This window comes from Cetorhinus maximus, chromosome 13, assembly GCF_964194155.1.
Source record: "Cetorhinus maximus chromosome 13, sCetMax3.hap1.1, whole genome shotgun sequence".
Taxonomy (NCBI): Eukaryota; Metazoa; Chordata; class Chondrichthyes; order Lamniformes; family Cetorhinidae; genus Cetorhinus; species Cetorhinus maximus.
The window spans coordinates 3,887,883-3,911,716 of NC_135891.1; the positions used below are offsets into that span (position 1 = coordinate 3,887,883).

The following is a 23,834-nucleotide window of genomic DNA, read 5'->3' on the forward strand; positions in this document are numbered from 1 at the left end:
CGCCCCCTTGACCAAGCTTTTAGTTACCAGTCCCAATATCACTTTTGGTGGCTCAGTATTAAATTTTGTCTCATAACACGCCTATGAAGCCCCTTGGGATATTTTATCAGCTAAAAGGCACTATATAAATGCAAGTTGCTAATCTTCCTGAGGCTTTTCTTCACCACTTCCCCTTCACTAAGATTGAAAATATGTTGTGTTTGGGGAAGAGAGCTTGTGGGAATAAGTTCATGTTCTATCTCTCTGCTGCAGAGTGCTGGAAGTGGTGACTAAAAGATTGGCGTGGGAGAAATGGGTTTCACTTCACTGGGTAGTGGTAACAGTAACTGGGGGAAAGAGGGTGCTGTTCCTTCGGGATGGGTTTCACTTGAACCATTGGCAAATTGAATAACTTGGGGCGAAATCTTGTGGCAGTGGTGAGTGTCTGTCTGGACGGTGTGACCAGAAGAAGACGGACCTCTGCTCGGAGGCAGGATGGCTGACCACATGCAATCACATGGCGACCAGCCAGTGAGCTATGCATAGTCAAAGGCCCAGCCAGTTGTGAAGTAGGGGTGGGCAGGAAGTCGCTGACTCTGCCATTATCTCGTGGTCATCAAAGTTCCGGGTACTGTGTTTAATTGTCACTCGCACTCCCTGCAAACCAGCCGCCTGTCTGGGAGGAGGCTTTTGAACTTGAACTGCTGCTACCCACTCCCCACCTGCCACACTTGGATCCCTGGTTTACAAGCCACCACCCTGCACCCTCCCTCAGTCACCTTTGACCTCCCCCCACACGCCACCCTCCCCCCTCGCCCCCCATTACTCTCAACCCTCCCTCCACCACCCTAGCCCTGCCTTCTGTTACTCTTGAGCCACCCACCATCATGCTAGATCAATTGTCTTTCATAGAATCATACCCCACATCACCATTGAGCTAACACCCCATCCTGGGCACCCTTGACCTGCCGACTGTCATCTTTAACCCTCCCTCTATCGCCCTTGACCTGCCCTTGATTTACCTCAATTCTCCCAGCCTCACCTGTGCTCAATCACTCCAGATCTCTCCTCTAGCATGTTTGAGCAGCCTTTGGTAGAGATTGACCTTCCCTCTGGCATCCAGCTCCCTCCCGCTGTCCCCCATGACCTTTCCTAGGGCGGCCACGACCTGACCTCCCTCCATCGGACAGCCATTCCTCAATCTCCCTGGACAGCCACCACCTCTGCTCAGTGCACCCTCAGCCTCCTCTCCCCTGGTCCCAGTAAAGGTCCCCATACAAGAAAAGCAGCTCCTACTCCAAATACACCAGAAAGACTGCCTTGCCTGCTGCACGCCACCTTTAACCAGTCATGAATCTGAAGGCACAGGTTTTTCATTTGTTGCTGATTTAATTGCAAAGGTACAATTTAATCTTGCAACCATGTCTTTGCATGAGTATGCATGACATGCTAACACATTAAAAATGGGTTTCTACTGCTTGCCATCGGGAACCATGATCCACCTGTAATTCACCACCAACTTACTTCCCAACTTGCATCCCGCCATTGGGAAGCTGATGTTCCCGCACCATTAAGTGCCCCACCTGCCCCGTTTCCTGCACCTGGGATTTTCACTAGGTTTCGCCCCAGGGCTGCTGATAGGGCTTTAGACTAAATAGCTGGGGAGGGGTTCATATGAAGGGAAATTTAGAAAGCTAAAGAGAAAGGGCAAGACAAAGCACAGGGCAGTAACATAGGTAATGATGACCAGAGTGTGACAGCAAGGGACACAGCATACAAACAGAAGTGCACCCAACAAATAGGATCAGAGAAAGGAAAAATGGTAAAAAGACACCTACAATTCATAACCAAATAGATGAATTGATGACATAAAGGAAATAAATGCTCTTTTAATAAAGAACGAGATCAGTAGCAGCGTGAAATTATTTTGCCTCAGAAGATCAAGCTGTAGAATTAGTTAAGAACATAAGAAATAGGAGCAGGAGTAGGCCATTCGGCCCCTCAAGCCTGCCCTGCCATTCAATAAGATCATGGCTGATCTGCCCCAGGCCTCAACTCCTTTTTCGTGCCAGCTCCTCATAGCCCTCAACTCCCCGATATTTCAAAAATCTACCTACCTCCTCTTTAAATACTTTGTGACCTAGCCTCCACAACTCTCTGGGGTAGAGAATTCCAGACATTCTCTACCCTCTGAGAGAAGAAATTCCTTTGCATCTCAGTTTTAAATGAGTGCCCCCTTATTCTGTAACTATGTCCCCTAGTTCGAGATTCCCCAGTTTGGTTGAGATAAGAAATAGCAAGTCACTGTGGGTGTAGTTTTAAGGGTGCCCCAGCAGTAGCTACACTGTAGGACAGAGAGTAATCAAGAAATATGGGGACTTGTAAGAAAGGCACTGCAATAATCATGGGCGACTTCAATATTCATTTAGTTTGGACAAATCAGATTGGCAAAGATGTCCTAGAGGACGAATTCATAGTGTATTTGAAATAGCCTGTTCTTTCATCTAAGAAACTATTTTAGATCTTATAATAAATTTATGGGAATGAAGCCTGACAGGAGCCCTGGACCTGATGACCGGTACCCTAGGGCCTTAGAAAAAAAAGTGGCTACAGAGATAATAGATGCATTGCTTGTAATCTTCCAAAATGTAGCGCTCCTATTCAAGAAAGTGGGGGGGAGACAAAATATAGCGCTCCTATTCAAGAAAGTGGGGGGGAGACAGACAGCAGAAAATGATAGCACAGTATACATGGGCCCAGTCATTGGGGTAATGCTGGAATACATTAGCAAGAAACTAATAGCGGGACATTTAGAAAATTAGTTAGAGTCAGCATGATTTTATGAAAAGGAAATCATGTTTGACAAATTTATTAGAATTCTTTAAGGATTTAACAAGCAGGGAGGTAATTGAAAACCTATACATGTACAAAAGAACATAAGAAATAGGAGAAGGAGCAGACCACATGGCCCATTGAGCCTGTTCTGCCTTTCAATGCAATAATGACTGTTCTTCAGCTTCAGTTCCACTTTCTCACCCACTCCCGATATCCCTCAATTCCCTGAGGGAATGTGGTGTATTTGGATTTCTAAAAGGCATTTGGACATAAAAGGTTACTACGCAAGAGAAGAGCTCACGGTGTTGGGGTGACATATTAGTATGGATAGAGGATTGGCTAACTAACAGAAAACAGAGCAGGGATAACTAGGTCATTTTGGGGTTTGCAAACTAAATAGTGGAGTGCCACAGGGATCAGTGCTGGGGCCTCAGCTATTTACAATCTATGATAATGATTTGAATGAAGGAACTAGGTGTATTGTAGCCAAATTTGCTGATGATACAAAGATAGATGGGAAAGCAAGTTTTGAGAAGGACACAAAGAGCTTGCATAGGTTAAATGAGTGGGAAAAATTGGCATTTGGAGTACAATGTGGGAAAATGTGAGGTTATCCTCTTTGGTAGGAAGCATAGAAAAGCAAAATATTGTTTAAATAGGGAGAGACTACACAGCGCGGTGCAGAGGGATGTACAGTGTTCGCGTACGTGAAACACAATAAGTTAGCATGCAGGTACAGCAGGTAATCAGGAAGGCAAATGGAATGTTGGCCTTTATTGCAAGGAATATAAAAATAAGGATAAAAGCAAAATACTGCGGATGCTAGGGATCTGAAACAAAAACAGAAAATGCTGGAAAAGCTCAGCAGGTCTGACAGCATCTGCCATCGAAACACCTACCACTTTCTATGTGGTGAATCATGGGCATTAGTCTGCTTCCGATCTCTTGGTGGCACAGCACCTTAAGAATAAAGATGTCCCACCCAAACACAGAGTCTATTACTCAAGTGATCAGTCAACCTAGCTATTAAATCATAAAAGAATGTAATTTAAAAATGATATAACTTGAGCCAAAACAGAACAACAAATTGCAAATCAACAGGAAATGGGGACTGAAAAAAGAAAGGCTTGTATTTTTACAGAGCCTCTCATAACCACAGGATGTCCCAAAGCGCATTACAGCCAATAAAGTACTTTGGAAATGTAGTCACTGCAGCAGTGTGGAAATGTGGCCCCAATTTGCACGTAGCAAACTCTCTCAAACAACGACGTGGTGTGACCACCAGATCATCTGTATATTTTAGTGAAGTTGCTTGAGGATAAAATATTGGCCAGTACACTGGGAAGAACTCCCCTGCTCTTCTTCAAGTAGTGTTGCAGGATCTTTTGCGTCAATCTGAGAGGATGGGGCGCATCAGGTTAATGTCTCATCTGAAGAACAGCACCTCTGAGAGTGCAGCACCCCTTCAGTACTGCGCTGGAGTATCAGGCTAGAATTTGTGATCAAGCATGACAGGTTTACATGGGCAGTTTCCAATATAAATGTGATAATCAGATTTTATAAAGGAAATATAAAAATAAAGACAGAATGTCCAGTTTCAAACTGGGGACTGAATTATTTCTGTTTGCCCTGGTCCAATTGTCCAATAACTTCTCGTAAGCTGAAGTCTGCACTTAACCTTCATTTCCTTGTGCAATGCCAAAAACTGGCTAGAAGTATAAAAATTCTGTGTCCCTGTTAAACTGAAATGTGTGACTACACCAATAGAGAATAATTTTGGTCATAAACTGGTAGTAGTAATGTAAATGTGAAACTAATGGGCTAATTGCGAAGAGTTTTGGTGGGTTTTGGGGACCAAGCGGCGGAGCCAGCACAGGAAGAAATTATTCACGTTCACCTGGAATTCTCTCCCCAAAAGTTGTGGATGCTCAGGGCAGTGGCAGGGGGATGGAATGGCACTTCCAAGAATGATAGAGGGAAAGGGTACCCAGGGATATGGAGCAGAAGCAGGTAAATGGAGTTAATGTGTAGATTAATTATGATCTGACTGAATGCCGAAAGTTGTTCCACTGATATCCCTTAATATCCCGAATGAACAAAATACTCTATCAATCTCAGCTGTGAAAATTTCAACTGGCTGCCCTGACCTGCCCCCACCCCCATCCCGCCCCCTGCAGCCACCACCTTCCAGGGAGCAAGTTCAATGCATCGACTACCCTCTGTGTGCCTCCTCATATCACTCCTGATTGGTCTCGCTTGAATTTTAAGAATATGCCCTCTTATTCCCACCAGAGGAAATAATTACTCTATTGAATCCTAATAACATTTTAAATATGTGAATTAGATCACCCCTCAAATGTTCTAAACTGAAAAGAATACAAGCCAGATTTATGCAACCTGCCCTAATAATTTAAATCTTTGTGCCCTAGTATCATTCTGGTGATCTGCACTGCTCCCCTTCCTAGTATTATCTCTCCTGAAGTTCAGTGTTCAAATAACAATATTTTGAATTTTCTCTCCAATTGTGCAGCACCCTGCTGCTTATCCGTATTGAGTTTTATCTGCCAGAGTTTTGTCCATGTGTATAAAATTGTCCAGATCTTTTTGTAATTGCTTGGCTGCTTATTCAAATATAACCTGTCCCTGGGAATCTATTAGCTTTGTGTCTGCATAATTGATTCAAAATCATTGTTTAGTTGTGGAACCTCCTACAATGGGTGGCAATGATCCCAGTGTCTACCACTTGTGAATATTTGCAGGAAGTAATAATCATTTAGTGTGTGAACTCCTGGCTCCGTTGACTCTTTGCCTCTCTGTGTATTTTTACAAATACTTAATAGGAGACTACTTTATTCATCGCAGCAGTTTCTGTTACTTTCAATTCAACAAGTGCTGCAGGATTTGGTTTCTGATTTCTTTTTGTATTGTCTTATCCATTTAAGCTTGTTTCTTTCAAACTGCACCTCCACGTCCTTGCTATGCACTTTACCCTACAAGTGCTGCCGGTATTGAGGTTTTATTGGGCACAAACCCCGCCCCAGTCCATTTCCTCATACTCTTCTTTTGTAATGTTGAAGTTGGTCTGTTTCAAAGTTATATCTAACTATTTTCTGCAATGGTTTGTGCTGAAACGTGTGAAATTTGATAGTGTTCCATTCACTCTTGCCTAAGGGCGCTACTACTTCTCTTTCCTGTTGGCTATCTGGGTCACGAGACATGCCATTACCTTCCTTTCGCACCCACAACAAACTCAGTCAGAAAGCAACCCTGATATATATCCACTAGCTCAATCCTAGAATACTGGAGCAGTCTCACACCTGCCCGGTCCCTTACCATGGTGGAAGAATGAAAGGTCTTGCATTTATATCAAACGTATCACCTTTGCCCAAAAGTATGTCACAACAGACAAACTACATTTGAGTTATGATCACTGCTTTGGCAGATGGTGCAAAGTTTGTACAAAGCAAGATCTCAAATGTAGCCTCAAGAGGAATCACCAGGTTTCTGGTGGAGTTGATTGAGGGCTAAGTGTTGGCTGGCGGCCCAGGAGAATTGCTCTGTTCTTCAGATAGTGTTGTGGGATCTTCTGCATTCATCTAAACTTTCTGCATCAGGCGCACTTTTCCCAGCTCTTTATACAGCAATCTGTTCTTTTTGTTGTGAGCCAACAGAACTTTAATCCTGGTGCGTTAAATACTTCCAGCTGCTTCATCTATTTGTTTTGGCTTGTTTTTAAACTTTGCCCCAGACTCCTTTGCACCGTCATTAACAGGTACATGTTGCAATTTATTCAGTTTACTGAGCCAATCTGCACACGTGGACTCCAAACTCATGAAACAATATATCCCTTTATTGTGGATTGGCAGGTGGAATTGGGTGAGATAATATTTCAGTTTAGGGAGAGTAATAATGGAATTATGAAACCAGCGTTGCTCATAAAACAGCCAGAAGCCCTTTGACAGTCTTCCTGACTCTGTATTAGATTTCAAAAGTAATAGCAAGCTCCTGAAATCTGAACCGCTAACCATCAGGAATCAGAGCCCCATTAATCCCAGCCAGAATCACAGATCCCCGCTAACCCCATTGTGGATCACAGCTGCACCACTCCCATAATTCCACCAGGAATTACAAACCTACCAGTCCCACTGGGAACCACAGCCCCGCCGGCCCCGTTGGGAACCACAGCCCCGCCGGCCCCGTTGGGAACCACAGCCCCGCCGGCCCCATTGGGAACCACGGCCCCATTGGGACTCAGAGCCCCGCCTGCCCCATTGGGACTCAGAGCCCCGCCGGCCCCATTGGGAACCACAGCCCCGCCAGCCCCATTGGGACTCAGAGCCCCGCCAGCCCCATTGGGAACCACAGCCCCGCCGGCCCCATTGGGAACCACAGCCCCGCCGGCCCCATTGGGAACCACAGCCCCGCCGGCCCCATTGGGAACCACAGCCCCACCGGCCCCATTGGGAACCACAGCCCCGCCGGCCCCATTGGGAACCACAGCCCCGCCGGCCCCATTGGGAACCACAGCCCCGCCGGCCCCATTGGGAACCACAGCCCCGCCGGCCCCATTGGGAACCACAGCCCCGCCGGCCCCATTGGGAACCACAGCCCCGCCGGCCCCATTGGGAACCACAGCCCCACCGGCCCCATTTGGAACCACAGCCCCGTTGGGAACCACAGCCCCGCCGGCCCCATTTGGAACCACAGCCCCATTGGGAACCACAGCCCCCCCGGCCCCATTTGGAACCACAGCCCCGTTGGGAACCACAGCCCCGCCGGCCCCATTGGGAACCACAGCCCCGTTGGGAACCACAGCCCCGCCGGCCCCATTTGGAACCACAGCCCCATTGGGAACCACAGCCCCGCCGGCCCCATTTGGAACCACAGCCCCATTGGGAACCACAGCCCCGCCGGCCCCATTGGGAACCACAGCCCCGCCAGCCCCATTTGGAACCACAGCCCCGTTGGGAACCACAGCCCCGCCGGCCCCATTGGGAACCACAGCCCCGCCAGCCCCATTTGGAACCACAGCCCCGTTGGGAACCACAGCCCCGCCGGCCCCATTGGGAACCACAGCCCCGCCGGCCCCATTGGGAACCACAGCCCCGCCGGCCCCATTGGGAACCACAGCCCCATTGGGAACCACAGCCCCACCAGCCCCATTGGGAACCACAGCCCCATTGGGAACCACGGCCCCGTTGGGAACCACAGCCCCATTGGGAACCACAGCCCCGCCGGCCCCGTTGGGAACCACAGCCCCGCCAGCCCCATTGGGAACCACAGCCCCACCAGCCCCATTGGGAACCACAGCCCCGCCGGCCCCATTGGGAACCACAGCCCCACCAGCCCCATTGGGAACCACAGCCCCACCAGCCCCATTGGGAACCACAGCCCCACCAGCCCCATTGGGAACCACAGCCCCGCCGGCCCCATTGGGAACCACAGCCCCGCCGGCCCCGTTGGGAACCACAGCCCCACCGGCCCCGTTGGGAACCACAGCCCCGCCGGCCCCAGTGGGAACCACAGCCCCATTGGGAACCACAGCCCCACCGGCCCCATTGGGAACCACAGCCCCGCCGGCCCCATTGGGAACCACAGCCCCAGCAGCCCCATTAGGAACCACAGCCCCAGCAGCCCCATTGGGAACCACAGGCCCACCAGCCCCATTGGGAACCACAGCCCCACCAACCCCGTTGGGAACCACAGCCCCATTGGGAACCACAGCCCCACCAGCCCTATTGGGACCCACAGCCCCATTGGGAACCACAGCCCCATTGAGAATCACGGCCCTATCACCCCCACTAACCTCAGTGAGAGTCACAGTCCTACTTGTGCAACTTTTCTTCAGTTTTCTGGATTCTTCTTGCTGTATAATAACTGACCTTACGTCAAGATAGTTTTGACATTTTTTCATCAGCCTTACCTTTCCATCTAATACTTCAATTTATCTTGTACTTTATTTAGTGATTGCATACAGCCAGAGTCCAATTGTCTTTGCTCTGTGCTAATACAATACATGGAGCTGAGCTTTATTCAGTTGCAGCCCTTTGCTGTGTTGGGTGATGGCATGGGCTTAACACCAATCAATGGCTAAAAGTGTTATTAAACCATAAAATGGAAATACAGAATCTACAAAACTGCCAGTATTGCTGATTGTTTGTGTGCTGCCCATACTAGTCACAGCAGCCGACTCACTTGGAAATAATGTGTAAAATGATATTCTTAAGATATAAAGCCTTAAAAATCAGAATTTCTTTTGTAGGTGAGTTAGTCCAGCTGCCTGATCCTGTATGCTTTTACTCAGAATTTGCAAAACAGAACAGGCCTATGCCGATGTTCATGCTCCACACAAGTCTTTTCCAACCTCTCTTCATCTCACTTTACCAGCACATCTTTATGTTCCTTTCTCCCTTGAGCTTAACCTAGCTTCCCCTTAAATGTGTCTATGCTTTTCACCTCAACTGCTGCATGTGGTTAAGTTCCACATTCTCACCACAATCTGGGTAACTGACCCCACCTTATATGATTTATTCATTTCTATCATATTTATGTCCCCTAGTTCTAGTCTCCACCAAAAGTGGAAACATCTTCCCTGTCAAACCCCTTCATAATGTTGAAGTCCTCTATGAGGTCACTTCTCAGCCTTCTGTTTTCTAGAACATAAGAATAGGGGTAGACCCTTCAGCTCTTTAAGCCAGTTCTGCCATTCAGTGAGATCAGGTTTGATTTGTATCCTAAGTCCATCCACATGCCTTGTTTCTGCATCCCTTAATATCCTTGGCTAGCAAAAGTCATATTGCTCTCAGATTTAAAATTATTCATTGAGTTTGCGTCTCCAGGTTTTTTGTGGGAGAGTGTTCCACCATTTTACAAAGATGTTTCCTAATTTCTTACCTGAATGGCCTAGCAGTGATTTTATTGACACGAGCCCCATCATATTCAGCCCTTCCTAATAGTTATGGCCTTTCAGTTCAAGTATCCTCCTTATAAATTTGTTTCTTTACACCTTGTCCAGCCCCTTTATATCCTTGAAAGAGAAACAGAAAATGCTGGAAAAACTCGGCAGGTCTGACAGCATCTGTGGAGAGAAAGACAGAGTTAACGTTTCGAGTCCGTATGACTTTTCTTCAGAGCATCCGCGGTATTTTGCTTTTATCTTCCCCTTTAAAATCCCCATTGTAATATCAAGACCAGAACTGTGCAGAGTGCTCCTAACTGTTTGTTAAAGATAATCTCTCTTGTCCACGCAGTCCTGAAGATGGAAACCACTGACCTGGTCGAGAAAGCGAAGCTTGCTGAGCAGGCAGAGCGCTACGATGACATGGCCGCGTCGATGAAAGCCGTCACGGAGAAAGGCGATGAACTCTCAAACGAGGAACGGAACCTGCTCTCTGTTGCCTACAAGAACGTAGTTGGAGCCCGTCGGTCGTCCTGGCGGGTCATCTCCAGCATAGAGCAGAAATCTGAAGGCAGTGAAAGGAAGCAGCAAATGGCAAAAAGTTACCGAGAGAGGATCGAGAAAGAGCTGCAGGACATCTGCAACGATGTGCTGGTAAGGTCACGCACTGCTTCTGGGATTGATGAGAGTTCGAAGAGGAGTTGGATAAATGCTTGCAGGGATGGGGGAATTGGCAGGGTACGGAGTAAGATTAGGAGAGTGGGACTAACATTCCCTTTAATTTTCCTTCGTTATGCACAGCCTGTTTTTTGTACTGTGTCGTCCATTTAAGATTGATGCACGGCCACGCATCTTAAAGGGACCATTGCTTGTAAGCTGCCTTTTTGTCGCCTGCACGGCACATTCCTGATTGCTGCTTAGGCACACACCAATGGAGATTGCAATCTCCACCTATCACTGGCCCTCTATCCAGCTCTACCTGTCCCCGCCCCGCTTAAACCAGCTTATATTTCACCTCTCTTCTATTTTTCCTTAGTTCTGTTGAAGAGTCATACTGACTCAAAACATTAACTGTATTCCTCTCCGCAGTTGCTGTCAGACCTGCTGAGTTTTTCCGGGTATTTTTGTTTCTGTTTATTCAGAGTACTCCCTGGGTGAGATCTTCATTTTATCATTGACAGCCCTTGAACAATGCATCCTGTAGCCTATTATGAAAAAAAATCTCCTTGCGCTTACTGAACTTGAGTTTCAGGGGAGGAGTGATATAAGATCTTTCACTCTACATTGTTCCAGTTGCTGGATGAATGATCAAATAAAACCCCGTGACACTGAATAGTAAGCATGAGATGCCAGTAAGTCCCTAGCAAGTTAGCTCAGCATCTTTACAGCAGGCTAACTGTTGGACAGAACCACTTTCTACAATGCAGCAATCAAGAGCTTATGATACTAGCCTAGGTAGCCACGGTACCAAATGATGAGCGGACACGGCAATCCTCTACTTGTCAGGCAGACTTGGTGTCTGCATCCTTGGCTGGAATACTCACATCCGATGCCATGTTCAGTGAATGGCAGGAGTTTCCAGGGGTCTACCTCACCTGTGATGAAAATTGTCCTTGGTTCTGGTAAGCGCACGCTAGCCAGCCAAACTGGCGTGGTGTCTAGTTCGGTCTGTCAGCCTTACCTGGAGTAGCTGCAGCATTTGAGAAAACACCAAAGCTTTGAGTGCACGTGACTGCTGTTATAACCCTAACACAATCATTCTCATCATTTTGTGTTTCCCCATGCAATTTATGCAAGGGAGATTTTATCCATGGAGATCTCACGTGGTTCCTAACTGGGCATTATCCTTAAGAAGATGATATACTGTCTGTTTAAAGCTCTGAATATATAATTTTGCACTTCTTGATTGAGAGACAGTGCAAATTATAGTCATCATATGATTTGGTCAGAGTGGATTTGGGTAAATCTGCGTCAGAGCAGTGGGACTCATTCAAGAAGGAGAAAGGGAGTGTACAGGGCCAACATATTCCAGTAAAGGCAAAGGGTGGGACCAACAAATCCAGGGAACCCTGGATGTCGAGAGATATACAGGATTGGATAAAGAGAAAAAGGGAGGCTTCTGGCAGATACCGAGGGCTCAGAACAGCGGAAGCCCTAGAGGAATATAGAATGTATAGGGGGTAACTTAAAAATGAGATTAGGAGAGCAAAAAGGGGGCATGAAAAAACATTGGCAGGTAAAATAAAGGAAAATCCAAAGTTATTTTATAAGTGCAAAAGAGTAAGAGGATAACTAGAGAAAGAGTAGGGCCCATTATGGACCATAGTGGTAATTTGTGTGTGGAGCCGGAAGGCGTAGGTAGGGTTCTAAATGAATACTTTGTGTCGGTGTTCACAAGTGAGAGGGACAACATGGGTAATTAAAGAAATTAACATAGAAGGGGAGGAGGTTCTAAGTGGTCTGGCAGGCTTAAAAGTAAATAAATCTCCAGGCCCGGATGAAATGTATCCCAGGCTGTTAGTGAGGCAAAGGAGGAGATAGGACGCTGGCAATAATTTTCAAACCTCTCTGGCCACAGGAGAGGTGGCTGGAGGACAGCCAGTGTGGTACCGTTATTGAGGAAGGGACAAACCAAGGAACTACAGGCCAGTCAGTCTAACCTCAGTGGTGGGGAAACTATTGGAAGCAATTCTGAGGGACAGAATTAATCGACACTTGGAGAGGCAGGGATTAATCAAGGACAGTCAGCATGGTTTTGTTCAGGGGAGGTCAATTTGATTGAATTTTTCGAAGAGGTGACTGGGTGTGTAGATGAGGGCAATGCAGGAAGCAGAGGGTGATGGTCAAGAGGTGTTTTTGTGATGGTCGAGGGGTGTTTTTGTGATTGGATGCCTGTGTCCAGTGGGGTTCCACAGGGATCGATGTTGGTCCCTTGCTGTTTGTAAATATAAACGATTTAGACTTGAATGTAGGAGGGTTGATCAGTAAGTTTGCAGATGACACGAAAATTGGTGGGGTGGTAAGTAGTGGGGAGGATAGCCTTAGATTACAGGAGGATATAGATGGGCTGATCAGTGGCAAATGGAATTTAATCAGGATAAGTGTGAGGTGATGCACTTGGGCAGGACAAACAAGGCACAGGAATACATGATGAATGGTAGGACCCTGGGAAGTACTGAGGATCAGAAGGACCTTGGTTTGCATGTCCACCGGTCCCTTAAGGTAGCGGGACAGGTAGATAAGGTGGTTAAGAAGGCATATGGGATACTTGCCTTTATTAGCCGAGGCACAGAAAATAAGAGCAGGGAGGTTATGCTGGCACTGTATAAAACGCTGGTTAGGCCACAGCTAGAGTATTGCATGCAGTTCTGGAATCCACATTATAGGAAAGATGTGTTTGCACTAGAGAGAGTGCAGAGGAGATTTACCAGGATGTTGCCTGGGCTGGAGAGTTTTAGTTATGAGGAGAGATTGGATAGACTGGGGTTATTTTCCTTGGAGCAGAGTAGATTGAGGGGGGACATGATTGAGGTGTATAAAATTATGAGGGGCATAGATAGGGTAGACAGGAAGAAACTTTTCCCCTTGGTGGAGGGATCAATAACCAGGGGGCATAGATTTAAGGTAAGGGGCAGGAGGTTTAGAGGGAGGAAGAATTTTTTCACCCAGAGGGTGGTGAGAATCTGGAACTCACTACCTGAAAGGGTGGTAGAGACAGAAACCTTCATAACATTTAAGTAGTATTTGGATGTGCACTTGCGATGCCATGGCATACAAGGCAATGGGCCTAGTGCTGGAAAATGGGATTAGAATAGTTAGGTACTTATTTGACCGGCGCAGACTCGATGGGCCAAAGGGCCTTTTTCTGTGCTGTAAACCTCTATGACTAATTAACATTAGCAGCAGTCCTGTGGGCTGATGAGCACAAACCTGGTTTGTCATTGTATGAATAAACCTGGAGAGAAAGTAGATTCTTGTTTCTGCAGTTTTCTTTGTCAGGATTTTAATATACCCTCCCACACCAATCAGATGAGGATCTTGGGTTTCACAATGGATGCAGATTATTTTGTTTATATGCTCATGAAGCTTTAGCAAGTCCCAGCAGTTTGTTGGCTCACATAGGAGAGAGACCTTGGGTAACTCATTAACAGAAAAGCATATAGTGAAACTACTGAGGAAGAGTAGTCTCCACTTAGTCGGCATCCAAGAACTCCATATAAGGATCATTCTACTCATTCTCTGCTAACTGCCCAGTCTCCTTGGCTTTGCATTGACACTGTCTGTAGAGCAGCTACAGGGAGAACCTTCCATGTTTACTACAGGTTACCAAGTCCTGTTTAACTATCACCCTGTGCTCTGTGATCTACACTGCTCCTGGTCTGGCAACACAACAATTCAAACAAAATTCTCATGTTCAAGTCTCCCCATCCCTTCCTATCTCTGTAACCACATCCAGTCCTACAACCCACTGAGATCTCTGCACCCCTCCATTTCTGTCCTCTTGGGCATTCCTGATTTCCTTCACTCCATCACTGGCAGCCATGCTGTTTAGTGCCTAGGCCCTAATTTCTAGGAGTTCCTTCCAAAACCTCTCCAGGCCTCTTAAAACATATCTCTTTGATCAAGCTTTTGGTCACCTGTCCTAATAGCTCCTTATGTAGGTGGTGTCACCTGCTCCTGTGAAGCACCTTGGGATGTTTTACTATGTTAAAGACATTCTACAAGTTGTTGTTTAAACTTAGCCAAGAACCAAGACATCTCTTTTTCATCAGATCTCTTTGGCAGCAAGTTTGCAGCATTCCTGCTTGAGTCTACCTCCTTCTCAATTGGAACTACTTTGGCATGGCTGCTATATCAAATGAATGCAAGATTCCTATATTGCAAAAGAATCCACAAAGTAAAAGTTAAAGAAGAAAGAGTTTGCAATTCTGTAGTCATCTTTAAAACCTCCCGAGGTCCCAAAGCAATTCACAGCCAATGAAGTGCTATTTTGAAGTGTAGTCGCTGTTGTGATGTAGGAAACGCAGCAGCCAATTTACACACAGCAAGATCCCACAAACAGCAATGAAAGAAAGTTACAAAAGCAAATTACCTTAAGTATTTTTTTATTCTTTCATGGGATGTGGGCATCACTGGCAAAGCCAGCATTTGTTGCCCATCCCTAATTGCTATTGAACTGAGTGGCTTGCTAGGCCATTTCAGAGGGCAATTAAGAGTCAGCCACATTGTTGTGGGTCTGGAGTCACATGGAGGCCAGACCGGGGAAGGACAGCAGATTTCCTTCCCTAAAGGACAGTAGTGAATTGGATGGGTTTATACAGCAATCGATGATAGTTTCACGGTCATCATTACTGAGAGAAGCTATCGGTTCCAGTTTTAATAGTTGAAGTTAAATTCCGCCAGCTGCCATGGTGGAATTTGAACCCGTGCCCTCAGAGCTGGATTGCAAGTCCAATGACAATGACCACTCCATGTGGTGTAGGTACACCCACAATGCTGTTTGGAAGAGAGTTCCAGATTTTTGGCCCAGCAACAATGAAGGAACAGCGAATATGGTTCCAAGTCAGGATGGTGTGTGGCTTGGAGGGGAACTTGCAGGTGGTGGTGTTGCCATACAGGTGCTGTTGAAGGAGCCTTGATGAGTTTCTGCAGTACATCTTGTAGATGATACACACTGCTGCTACTGTGCAGCAGTGGTGGAGGGAGTGAATGTTTAAGGTGGTGGGATGGGATGCTGATCAAGCAGGCTGTTTTGCCCTAGATGGTGTTGAGCTCCTTGGGTGTTGTTAAAGCTGCACTATGCAGGCAAGTGTGTTAGCTCCTTAAGCCTGACTGCATTCTTTCCACAGTAGTGGCTGTGTAGGATTGCTTTTGTAAATAGATTGCTAGTGTTGTACAGCCAGCGACAGTTCGAATTTTGATGATCTGTATAGCTTTTAATAGCCTCTATTGTAAGCGTGCATGTGTTATCAGATAAAGTGGCAATGACTTACTGATTACACTTTCATTCTATTCAATTTCATTCTAAACGTAATTTACTAACAGAGGGAGGGAATAACGAGGAAAATCATTGGATTGCTTCCCCTAGTGTCTGAAATGGCAGTTGTGCACCCACAAAGATTGCATGATCTTCCTGCACTGCTAAGGGAATAAATTAACATTATAGCTAAAAGCAAAAAACTGTGGATGCTGGAAATCGAAAACAAAAATACCTGGAAAAACTCAGCAGGTTTGGCAGTATCTGTGGAAGGGAGCACAGTTAACGTTTCGAGTCCGCATGACTCTTCAACAGAACTGAACCAGAATTAACATTATAGGTTTAATTCATTTGAATGTAAAATTAGTGATTGAAAGATTGCCTAATTCGATTGCCTGCTGTAGAATGTTAATACAATAGCGTAAGAATGTACCTTTCTGAATTGTTAAGAAATGTGAATACTTACCTCGGGTGGGAAACTCGGGGTCCTAGTGGGCCTCGCACCCTCTGCGCATGCGCTGGCCGGGAAATGGCTGCACATGCGCAGTTAGTGTTTTTTTCACGTTTTTCAGGCTGGGAACCAGCCTTGCATCCCTGCACAAAAGAGAGGAAGTCAAAACGGTGCAAAAAGCAGATCAAGTGATCTGGAGCCAGAGTGCCATTCCAGAGAAGGTGTCCCAGGGAGCAGGACATAGGGAGGGGAGACAGGGAGAGGTCCCAGAAGAAAGTCCCAAGCAAGGACAAAGACAAAGGAAGGCGCAGAGAAATAGACTCCAAGTTAAAGTGAGAGAGCTGCGGGGAGCAGACTTGAAGCAAAATGGGCTTGAGAGAAGCCCCGAAGTTCCGAGGGGGCAGCCAAAGGTTGGTGACTCTGTGCTGTGGGCCATAGGGGCAAAGGTACCCCTTTGGAGCAGTAGTGTTCTGCTTGGCACAGCTGAAGATCTGAAATTGTACTTGGAAGGTGAAGCTTGAGTATACATGAAGATCCGGGGAAAAGAATCTTGGAAGGTGAGATTGAAACCTTGAAGGTGGATCCTTGTCAGGGCTTTTCAGGTGGGAGCGACGTTTGGAGAGAGTTCCAGGGCAAGTTCTTTGGATGTGAAGATTGGAAACTCTCGTGAGAAAGATAAAGTTTCCATGAGATTGGTTGGTTTACAATGTAACAAACGTCTGGGTGGGTTGTTGGGAAATCCATGGAATCTGATTTGGTCACATTTGTCAATGACTTTGGAGTGTGACGTGTCTGACCACGGTGTGCCTGTTGGTTCACATATACCTCATGCTACCCTGAATGTTGACATATGAGATAGCTACTGTGGATTGTTTTGTCTTTCTGAATTTGTACTTGTCTGTAAAGAGATTGCTGGGGTAAAGCAATAGTGTGATTTGAATCATTCCATTGTGTGTGCAATTTAGACCTTTCCAACCTTTTTGTCTGATGTAATATAGTTCATTTTTTAGTGCTCTAAGTTCATCAGCAGACTCCTGTGAATTTGTTCACTAACTTTCCTCCACGGTTTCCAAAGAAAAAGTTAGAATCTATCAAGCCAGGTTTCACGCTGGGATTGTAACAGAACTAACTCCAGTGAAATTGTTTCCAGGATTTTTACAACAGGAAGAATACAAGGAAGAACTGTGTGTCAAAAATATTTCAATTTTATTCTGTTACAGTGAGGAGAAACTGCACCTTATCTGTTTGAACTGTATGAGCCGTTCAGTACTGCGACTAGATTTTGTCTCGCTTAGTTTGGGTTGTGCAGGAGTGCATTTAGAGCTGGTTGAGCCACAGGCACATTCTCCTCACACAACCCAAGTTGAACCATTGGCTAGCATTGTGGTTATGGTACTCAATAGTGACCCAGTGGTTAAGAGTACAAATCCCACAACGGTAAACTGGATTAAATCATTTTTAATGCTGCCACCAGGAAAAATGACCGTTGTTATGAACATCCAACTGGCTCACTAATGAACTTGCTGGCCTTACCTGGTCCATGCTACACAATTAACTCAATACTCACTCAATCAGCATTCTCCAATGACTCCTTGTGGGAGTATAGGGAACAGGAGTTGGCCATTCAGCCCCTCAAGCCCTTTCCACCATACCAATAGATTGTAACCAATCTTAACTCCATCTACCCGCATTTGTTCCATAAACACCCTTGCCTAACAATCTATCTGGCTTAAGTTTTAAGGTTGTGCCTCCCCCTGCCCCCGATCAGAGGAAATAGGGTACACTGAGAGAAACTATCCAATATTTTATCATCGTAAACATAAATTAGATTAGCCCTTACTCAAGAATACAAGGCAAGTCTATACAACCTGTCCTCATAATTTAACCCTTTTTGCCCCAGTTTCATACTGATGTCATGGTGATTAGAGAGAGACAATTAATGCAGCACATCCATATCCTCAAGAACAATTGTATATTATAGGTTTGGTAATGCAAGAAGCATATCATTCAACATGAAATTTTTATCAGCATTGTTTCTTTTTATTCTTAATGCCCTGATACTCTTACTTTAAATAACACTGTGAATGAGTGACGTTTTTGTACAGTATCTGATGTCTTTGTTCAATACCTTTTCACTCAGGGTCTTCTGGATAAGTACCTTATCGCCACAACAACCCAGGCTACCAGCAAGGTTTTCTATCTGAAAATGAAGGGAGATTACTACAGATACCTCTCTGAGGTTGCAAATGGGGACAAGAAGAAAGGTGTGTTTGGAGATCTGATCACTTTATGTACCAACTCTAACCACAACATCATTGGAGTTTGTTATTTTACCAACAGAATTCCCCCCCGCCCCACCCCGTAAATCAAACAAATTGCTTCATTGGATCCTCCGTCTGTGGGTCGTGAAACATTGACATGTACCCACAAGATTGCAACTATCTCTGATGGGAGCTGAAAGATCAGTTCAAAGGATGTGCGAGAAATTCAATGCATCTATTTTTGGGAGGAATTGTGATTGTTGCTAGTCATTTTAAGGGTTTAAATGCAGTTCCATTTTGTTATTACCCATTCTCTCTTGTTTTGCATATTTTGTAAATTTACATATGAATTACTTTCTGTAAAGGAAGAAGCTGTTGGTATTTCCTGTAAGCATTTGTTCATGGTAAACAGTCTAGGTTTCCTGCAATACCCCACCCCCCCCAATACACAGTTACATAAAGGCACAAAGGGACTTGTCCAATTTTAGAATTCAGCTGAGGCAGCAAAGGCATGGCCCCCAGATAAATGGTTTTTCGGGGATATACTTTATGTATAATCGAGTATGTTTGCAACTCCCACCAGTTCTTGGAAGTGTGAAATTCTACTCACCGTTTGAATAACAACTTAAATTTATATAGTGCCTTTAATGTAGAAAAAGGTCCCAAATTGCTAACCAAGAGTATTATCAATTTTAAAAAATTGTTCCCACATAAGAGTAGTTGAGGTGACTAGTGTAGATATGAGGGGTGGAATCTTCCGTTCTCGGCGAGTGTCTCACTCGCTGCCTGAAAAAGCAGTGAGACACCCGTGCTGACTCTGAGGGGGAAGGCCCACCCTATTACTCCCAATGGAGGTAGGAAGGCATCGGATATCGGTTCCGATGTCAACCCACCAAATTTTCAGGCCAACCCCTCTCCTTCCTCGCCACCTGTGGGGGCCAAAGATTCTAGCCAAGGGGAGCTGGATTAACAAAGAGAGAAAGGAGTGGAAGGAAATGCTGATAGTATGAGAAAGTAGGCTGTGAAGCATAAATACCAGCACAGACCAGTTGGGTGAATGGCCTGCTTCTGTGCTATAAATTCTATGTTGAAGAGACATCATTTGTAGCAATGGATTCCATACGTGGGCCATGGGTTGTAATTTCTAAATGAGACATTGTCTCTCCTGATTTGTGGGCACAAGTGTCTACTCCCTGCAACAACCTCTCCTTTCCTTTTCAAAGCCACGGTGGAAAACTCGCAGCAGGCGTATCAGGAGGCATTTGACATCAGTAAGGACAAAATGGAACCGACACATCCCATCCGACTTGGCCTGGCTCTCAACTTCTCCGTGTTCTATTACGAGATCCTGAATTCTCCTGAGAAGGCGTGCCAGCTGGCAAAGTCGGTAAGTAAAAACAAAGGAGTTATTCAAGGTGTGGCTGAGAATGTGCCAACATCATAACACTGCCTCCAGCTCTCCTCATATCCCCTTCTCCCAGTTAGTGCTCGGGTATATGACCTCGCATGGATTTATTTCAGCCCTTGCCCACCCACATTTCTCCCTTGTTTACCTGGCTTAGTGCTGTTTCTTGCTGGCACGGGGCATCCACTGGTACCTGTTCCAACTGCCCTGTCTTCATAGAATCACAGAATCATTACAACACAGAAGGAGACTGTTCAGCCTGTTGTGTCTGCACTGGTTTACTGTAGGATAAATTTACTCAGTGCCATTCTCCCACCTTCTGCCAGTAAACCCGCACATTCTTTTCAGATGACCATCAATTCAATCCCCTCTTGAAAGCCTTGACTCAATCTGCCTCCACTGCACTCTCACTCAGTGCATTCTAGATCCTAACCACTCGTTTCATGAAAAGTTTTTCCTCATGTCGCCATTGCTCCTTTTGCCAGTTATCTTAAATTTGTGCCCTCTGGCTCTCGATCCTTCCACCAATGGGAACAGACCCCTCGTGATTTTGAATACCATGATCAAATCTCCACGTAACCTCTTCTCCAAGGAAAACCGTCCTAACTTCTCCAATCTATCTACATAACTACAGTTTCTCGTCCCTGGTACCATTCTTGTGAATCTTTTCTGCACTCTCTCTCATGTCTTCACATCCTTCCAAAAGTGTGGCCACCAAGAACTGGACGGTAATACTCCAATTGTGGCCAAACCAGTGTGCTATACAAATTAAGTTATGTCAGAGACTTGATAGGCTAATCAACTGTGGGGGCATCATAGCCATCCAACATCCTTACCCAAAGTTAGCACTCTCCACTAAAGGTCACAGGATAACGATCAAAATATGGTAACTTTGCCTGATTTTCTCTTTGCTTCTCTACCCCCTCTTCTCTCCCCTGCCTCCACCTTTACCCAGTGTTGCTGTGTTTGATCATAGTTCATCAGCTGCTGCTTTGGTCGGGATCAGTGAATAAAACACAGATCAGGGTGTGGCCCTTGGACCCTCTGGTCTACGTATGGGTCATTCACTAGTTTTACCAACTGGAGAATCTGGAGTGTTACTTCAGTGTTGTAAAGAAGGATAGAGAGGATAGAACAAAAATAAAAATACCTGGAAAAACTCAGCAGTTTTTTGCTTTTATCTTAGAGAGGATAGAAACCTTGCAAATCATTCCTTCCAATTTAATTTCACTGTATTCCCTCCCCACCTTGTGTCTCCCATTTTATCCCTTTGTTTCTCAATTCACCACTGGCTTCTCGGCATTCAGTGCATTTCACAACCAGCGCACCTATTGGTCAGGAAGGGACCAATCTTTCCCATGTGCCTGAAATATGAAACCTTGGGAATACACTGCTAAATCCTGGCTGTGTGCAGATGGAAGGAGTTGCATTGCCATCTCACCACCAGAAACTTCATATATGATAACACTACTACTTATATTTATATTGAGCATTTAACATATAAAATGCCCCAAGGTGCTGCAGAAGGAAATTATAAAACAAAGTATGACACCAGATCACATAAGGAGATATTAGGTCAGGTGACCGAAAGCTTGGTCAGCGGGCTTGGCTTTAGAGTATCTCAAAGGAGAAAAGCAAAGTCGGGGGGTTTAGGGAGGGGATCCAGAGCTTTGGGGAGCCAGGCAGTTGAAGGTGGCCACCAGTGGTGGAGTGATTAAAATTCCGGAATGCACAAGAGGCTAGAATTAGAGGAGCGCAGATATCTCGGAGAGTTGTGGGGCTGAAGGAGATGACAGAGATAGGGAAGGGTGAGGCCACGGAGGGATTTGAAAACGAGGATTAGAATTTTAAAATGAAGACCATTGCTTTACCGGGAGACGATGTAAGGCAGCAAGCGCAGGGGTGATAGGGGATTGGGACATGCTGCGAGTGCAGACACGAGCAGCAGAGTTTTAGATAACCTCGAATTTACAGAGGCAGTGAATTATTTTTGAAGTGAAGGCAGTGACTGTTGTGGAGGCAAACACAACCGTTTTGTGCACAGCAAGATCCCGCAGCAGCAACAAGCTGAACGGCCAGTTTATCTGTTTTTAAGGGAGATTTTGAATATGGGGTGAATGATGGCAGGACAACCAGGTAAGCTCTCCGCCCCTCATATGGTGATATAGGAACTTTAAATTTCTACCTTTGGGAGTTCCAAAAATGCAGCAATGTCTAAGTACTGTATGTCACCCTAGACTGCGCTCAATACTGCTGTGTTTTGAACCCAAACCTCCTGACTACAAGACAAGTATGGGATCAGCTGATTAAGGCTGGTGCTGCGCAGTTTCAGTTAGAGAGAAATTGCATGTTTGTGACACTGTTTTCAGGTTGGGTAAGAAATTCTGAACAGGTGGGTAAGGTTGAGCCAAGGGGAGCTGTGTTGCACTTGTGGTTTCATCTCTGCCCACAGGAGCCTAGAGATGCCCCTGTCCAAGTCGAAGAATTCTAAAATTGTGATCCTGACTGGTAGCATCTGGCAAAGAGAAAGCAGATAGGCAAGTACCTTCACTCACACTGGCTTACTCTATCCAGGAGAAGAGAGAGAGAGAGAGATAGGCAGAGTGTTCAACTTAAGAGTCCTAGAAAGCAGTTGATCAGCCATGAAAGTATCAGCCTGCTGGCTGGCACTTTAAAGGTAACACTGTAATTCCCTGAAGCCGACCACCTTTGCCCATGTGCACTCACCCCACCCTGCAGCTACATGCACAGTTTTTTTCCCCACTGGTAACATCATTGTTAGACGCCTGTCAGTCCATTCACTGGTGCCTGCCCTGATTAGGGTCTGTGTGTAGTGATACCATCTCCTGTCAGACTCTTTCTTGCAGCCAGTACCCAGCTAGTGATTCTCAGCACTCCACCTGCTTGTATAGCCACTGTCTCTGGGTCTGAGTCACAATGCGCCAGTCCCTCTGTCTCCTCTCACTGCCTGCACCTGGGAGAGCCGTCCTCTCTGCCACAATCCGCTCCCTCCACCACCTCTCCTCTCCCGTGCTCCAATCTCACTCCCCACCCACCCCCCTACCCCTCACTCATTTAGTTCAAGAGCTGACACTCCAGACATCTTCACAACAGGTGTTGCAGTTAGCTGACTGCAGAGGCATTGAGCAGCCTGCCATGTGCAATGATAATGAACCTTGCCCTTGCCTTGTGTTTTCAGGCATTCGATGACGCAATTGCTGAATTGGACAAGTTGGCTGACGATTCATACAAAGACAGCACCTTGATTATGCAGTTACTTCGGGACAATTTAACTGTGAGTATGACCAAAAGGGAAAAGCTCCCGAAGATTAAATTGCAGTCACCTTTTTTTTTTAAATTGGTCTCAATGCACATTCTGTTCAAGTAACGTTTCAGATTGATGAGTGTGAAATACTGGCAAAGTGAGCTAAAAACCGTTATCATGTTAACCCGCTTCCATGCTAAGGATTTTCTGCATTTTTAAAGAAAGCCTGCTTGAAAGCAGCCCTGATTAATGCATTCCATAACTACACTTGACCGTTAAACAAAAGAAGAGTCCTGCGGACATTGGCGAGAGTAACAGAGTTTCAGATCAATGACCTTTCATCATACTGGCAAAGTGAGCTAAATCGTTAGCCGCTTCCACACTAACCGCTCTGTGCATTTTTAACGTCAGTCTGCTTTCAAGCAGCTCTGATCAGCACTGGAAAAACTGGAAGAAGTGATTTAATCATTTTTAAGCAAGTACAGAGGGGGAGAAAGTGGCTGCGGGAGGGGAGGAAACAGCAGAAAGGAAAGTTTCTGATAGGGTTGAAGACAGGAGAGATTAAATGATTTTTAAAAAAAGGACGATGTTGCAAATCCAGAAGAATATGGTAAAGAAACAAAGGCCCAAATCTTCCATTCGGGGTTGGAACCCCTATTTCTGACTCAGTTCGGACAAAAAAATACCCATATACCTTCCTCCGATTTTTCTGGTCAATCTTCCAATGGGGGATCCTGCAGAACTCACGTAGCACAAGAAACCT

The 23,834-nt window shown here is 45.7% G+C and overlaps 1 protein-coding gene across 4 annotated transcripts in view; it reads left to right on the forward strand.

Annotated features, from left to right (window-relative positions):
- LOC144688366 (14-3-3 protein beta/alpha-1-like) overlaps nucleotides 1-23,834 on the forward strand; it is a 184,876-nt gene that overhangs the window by 157,088 nt on the left and 3,954 nt on the right. For all 4 annotated transcript variants that reach the window (XM_078554833.1, XM_078554835.1, XM_078554834.1 and 1 more), the window contains 4 exons: nucleotides 10,065-10,366; nucleotides 18,281-18,404; nucleotides 19,625-19,788; nucleotides 23,006-23,101. In XM_078554833.1, the coding sequence (XP_078410959.1) occupies nucleotides 10,073-10,366; nucleotides 18,281-18,404; nucleotides 19,625-19,788; nucleotides 23,006-23,101 (678 nt within the window). In that variant the 5' untranslated portion in view covers nucleotides 10,065-10,072. The remainder of the gene's footprint in view (nucleotides 1-10,064; nucleotides 10,367-18,280; nucleotides 18,405-19,624; nucleotides 19,789-23,005; nucleotides 23,102-23,834) is intronic.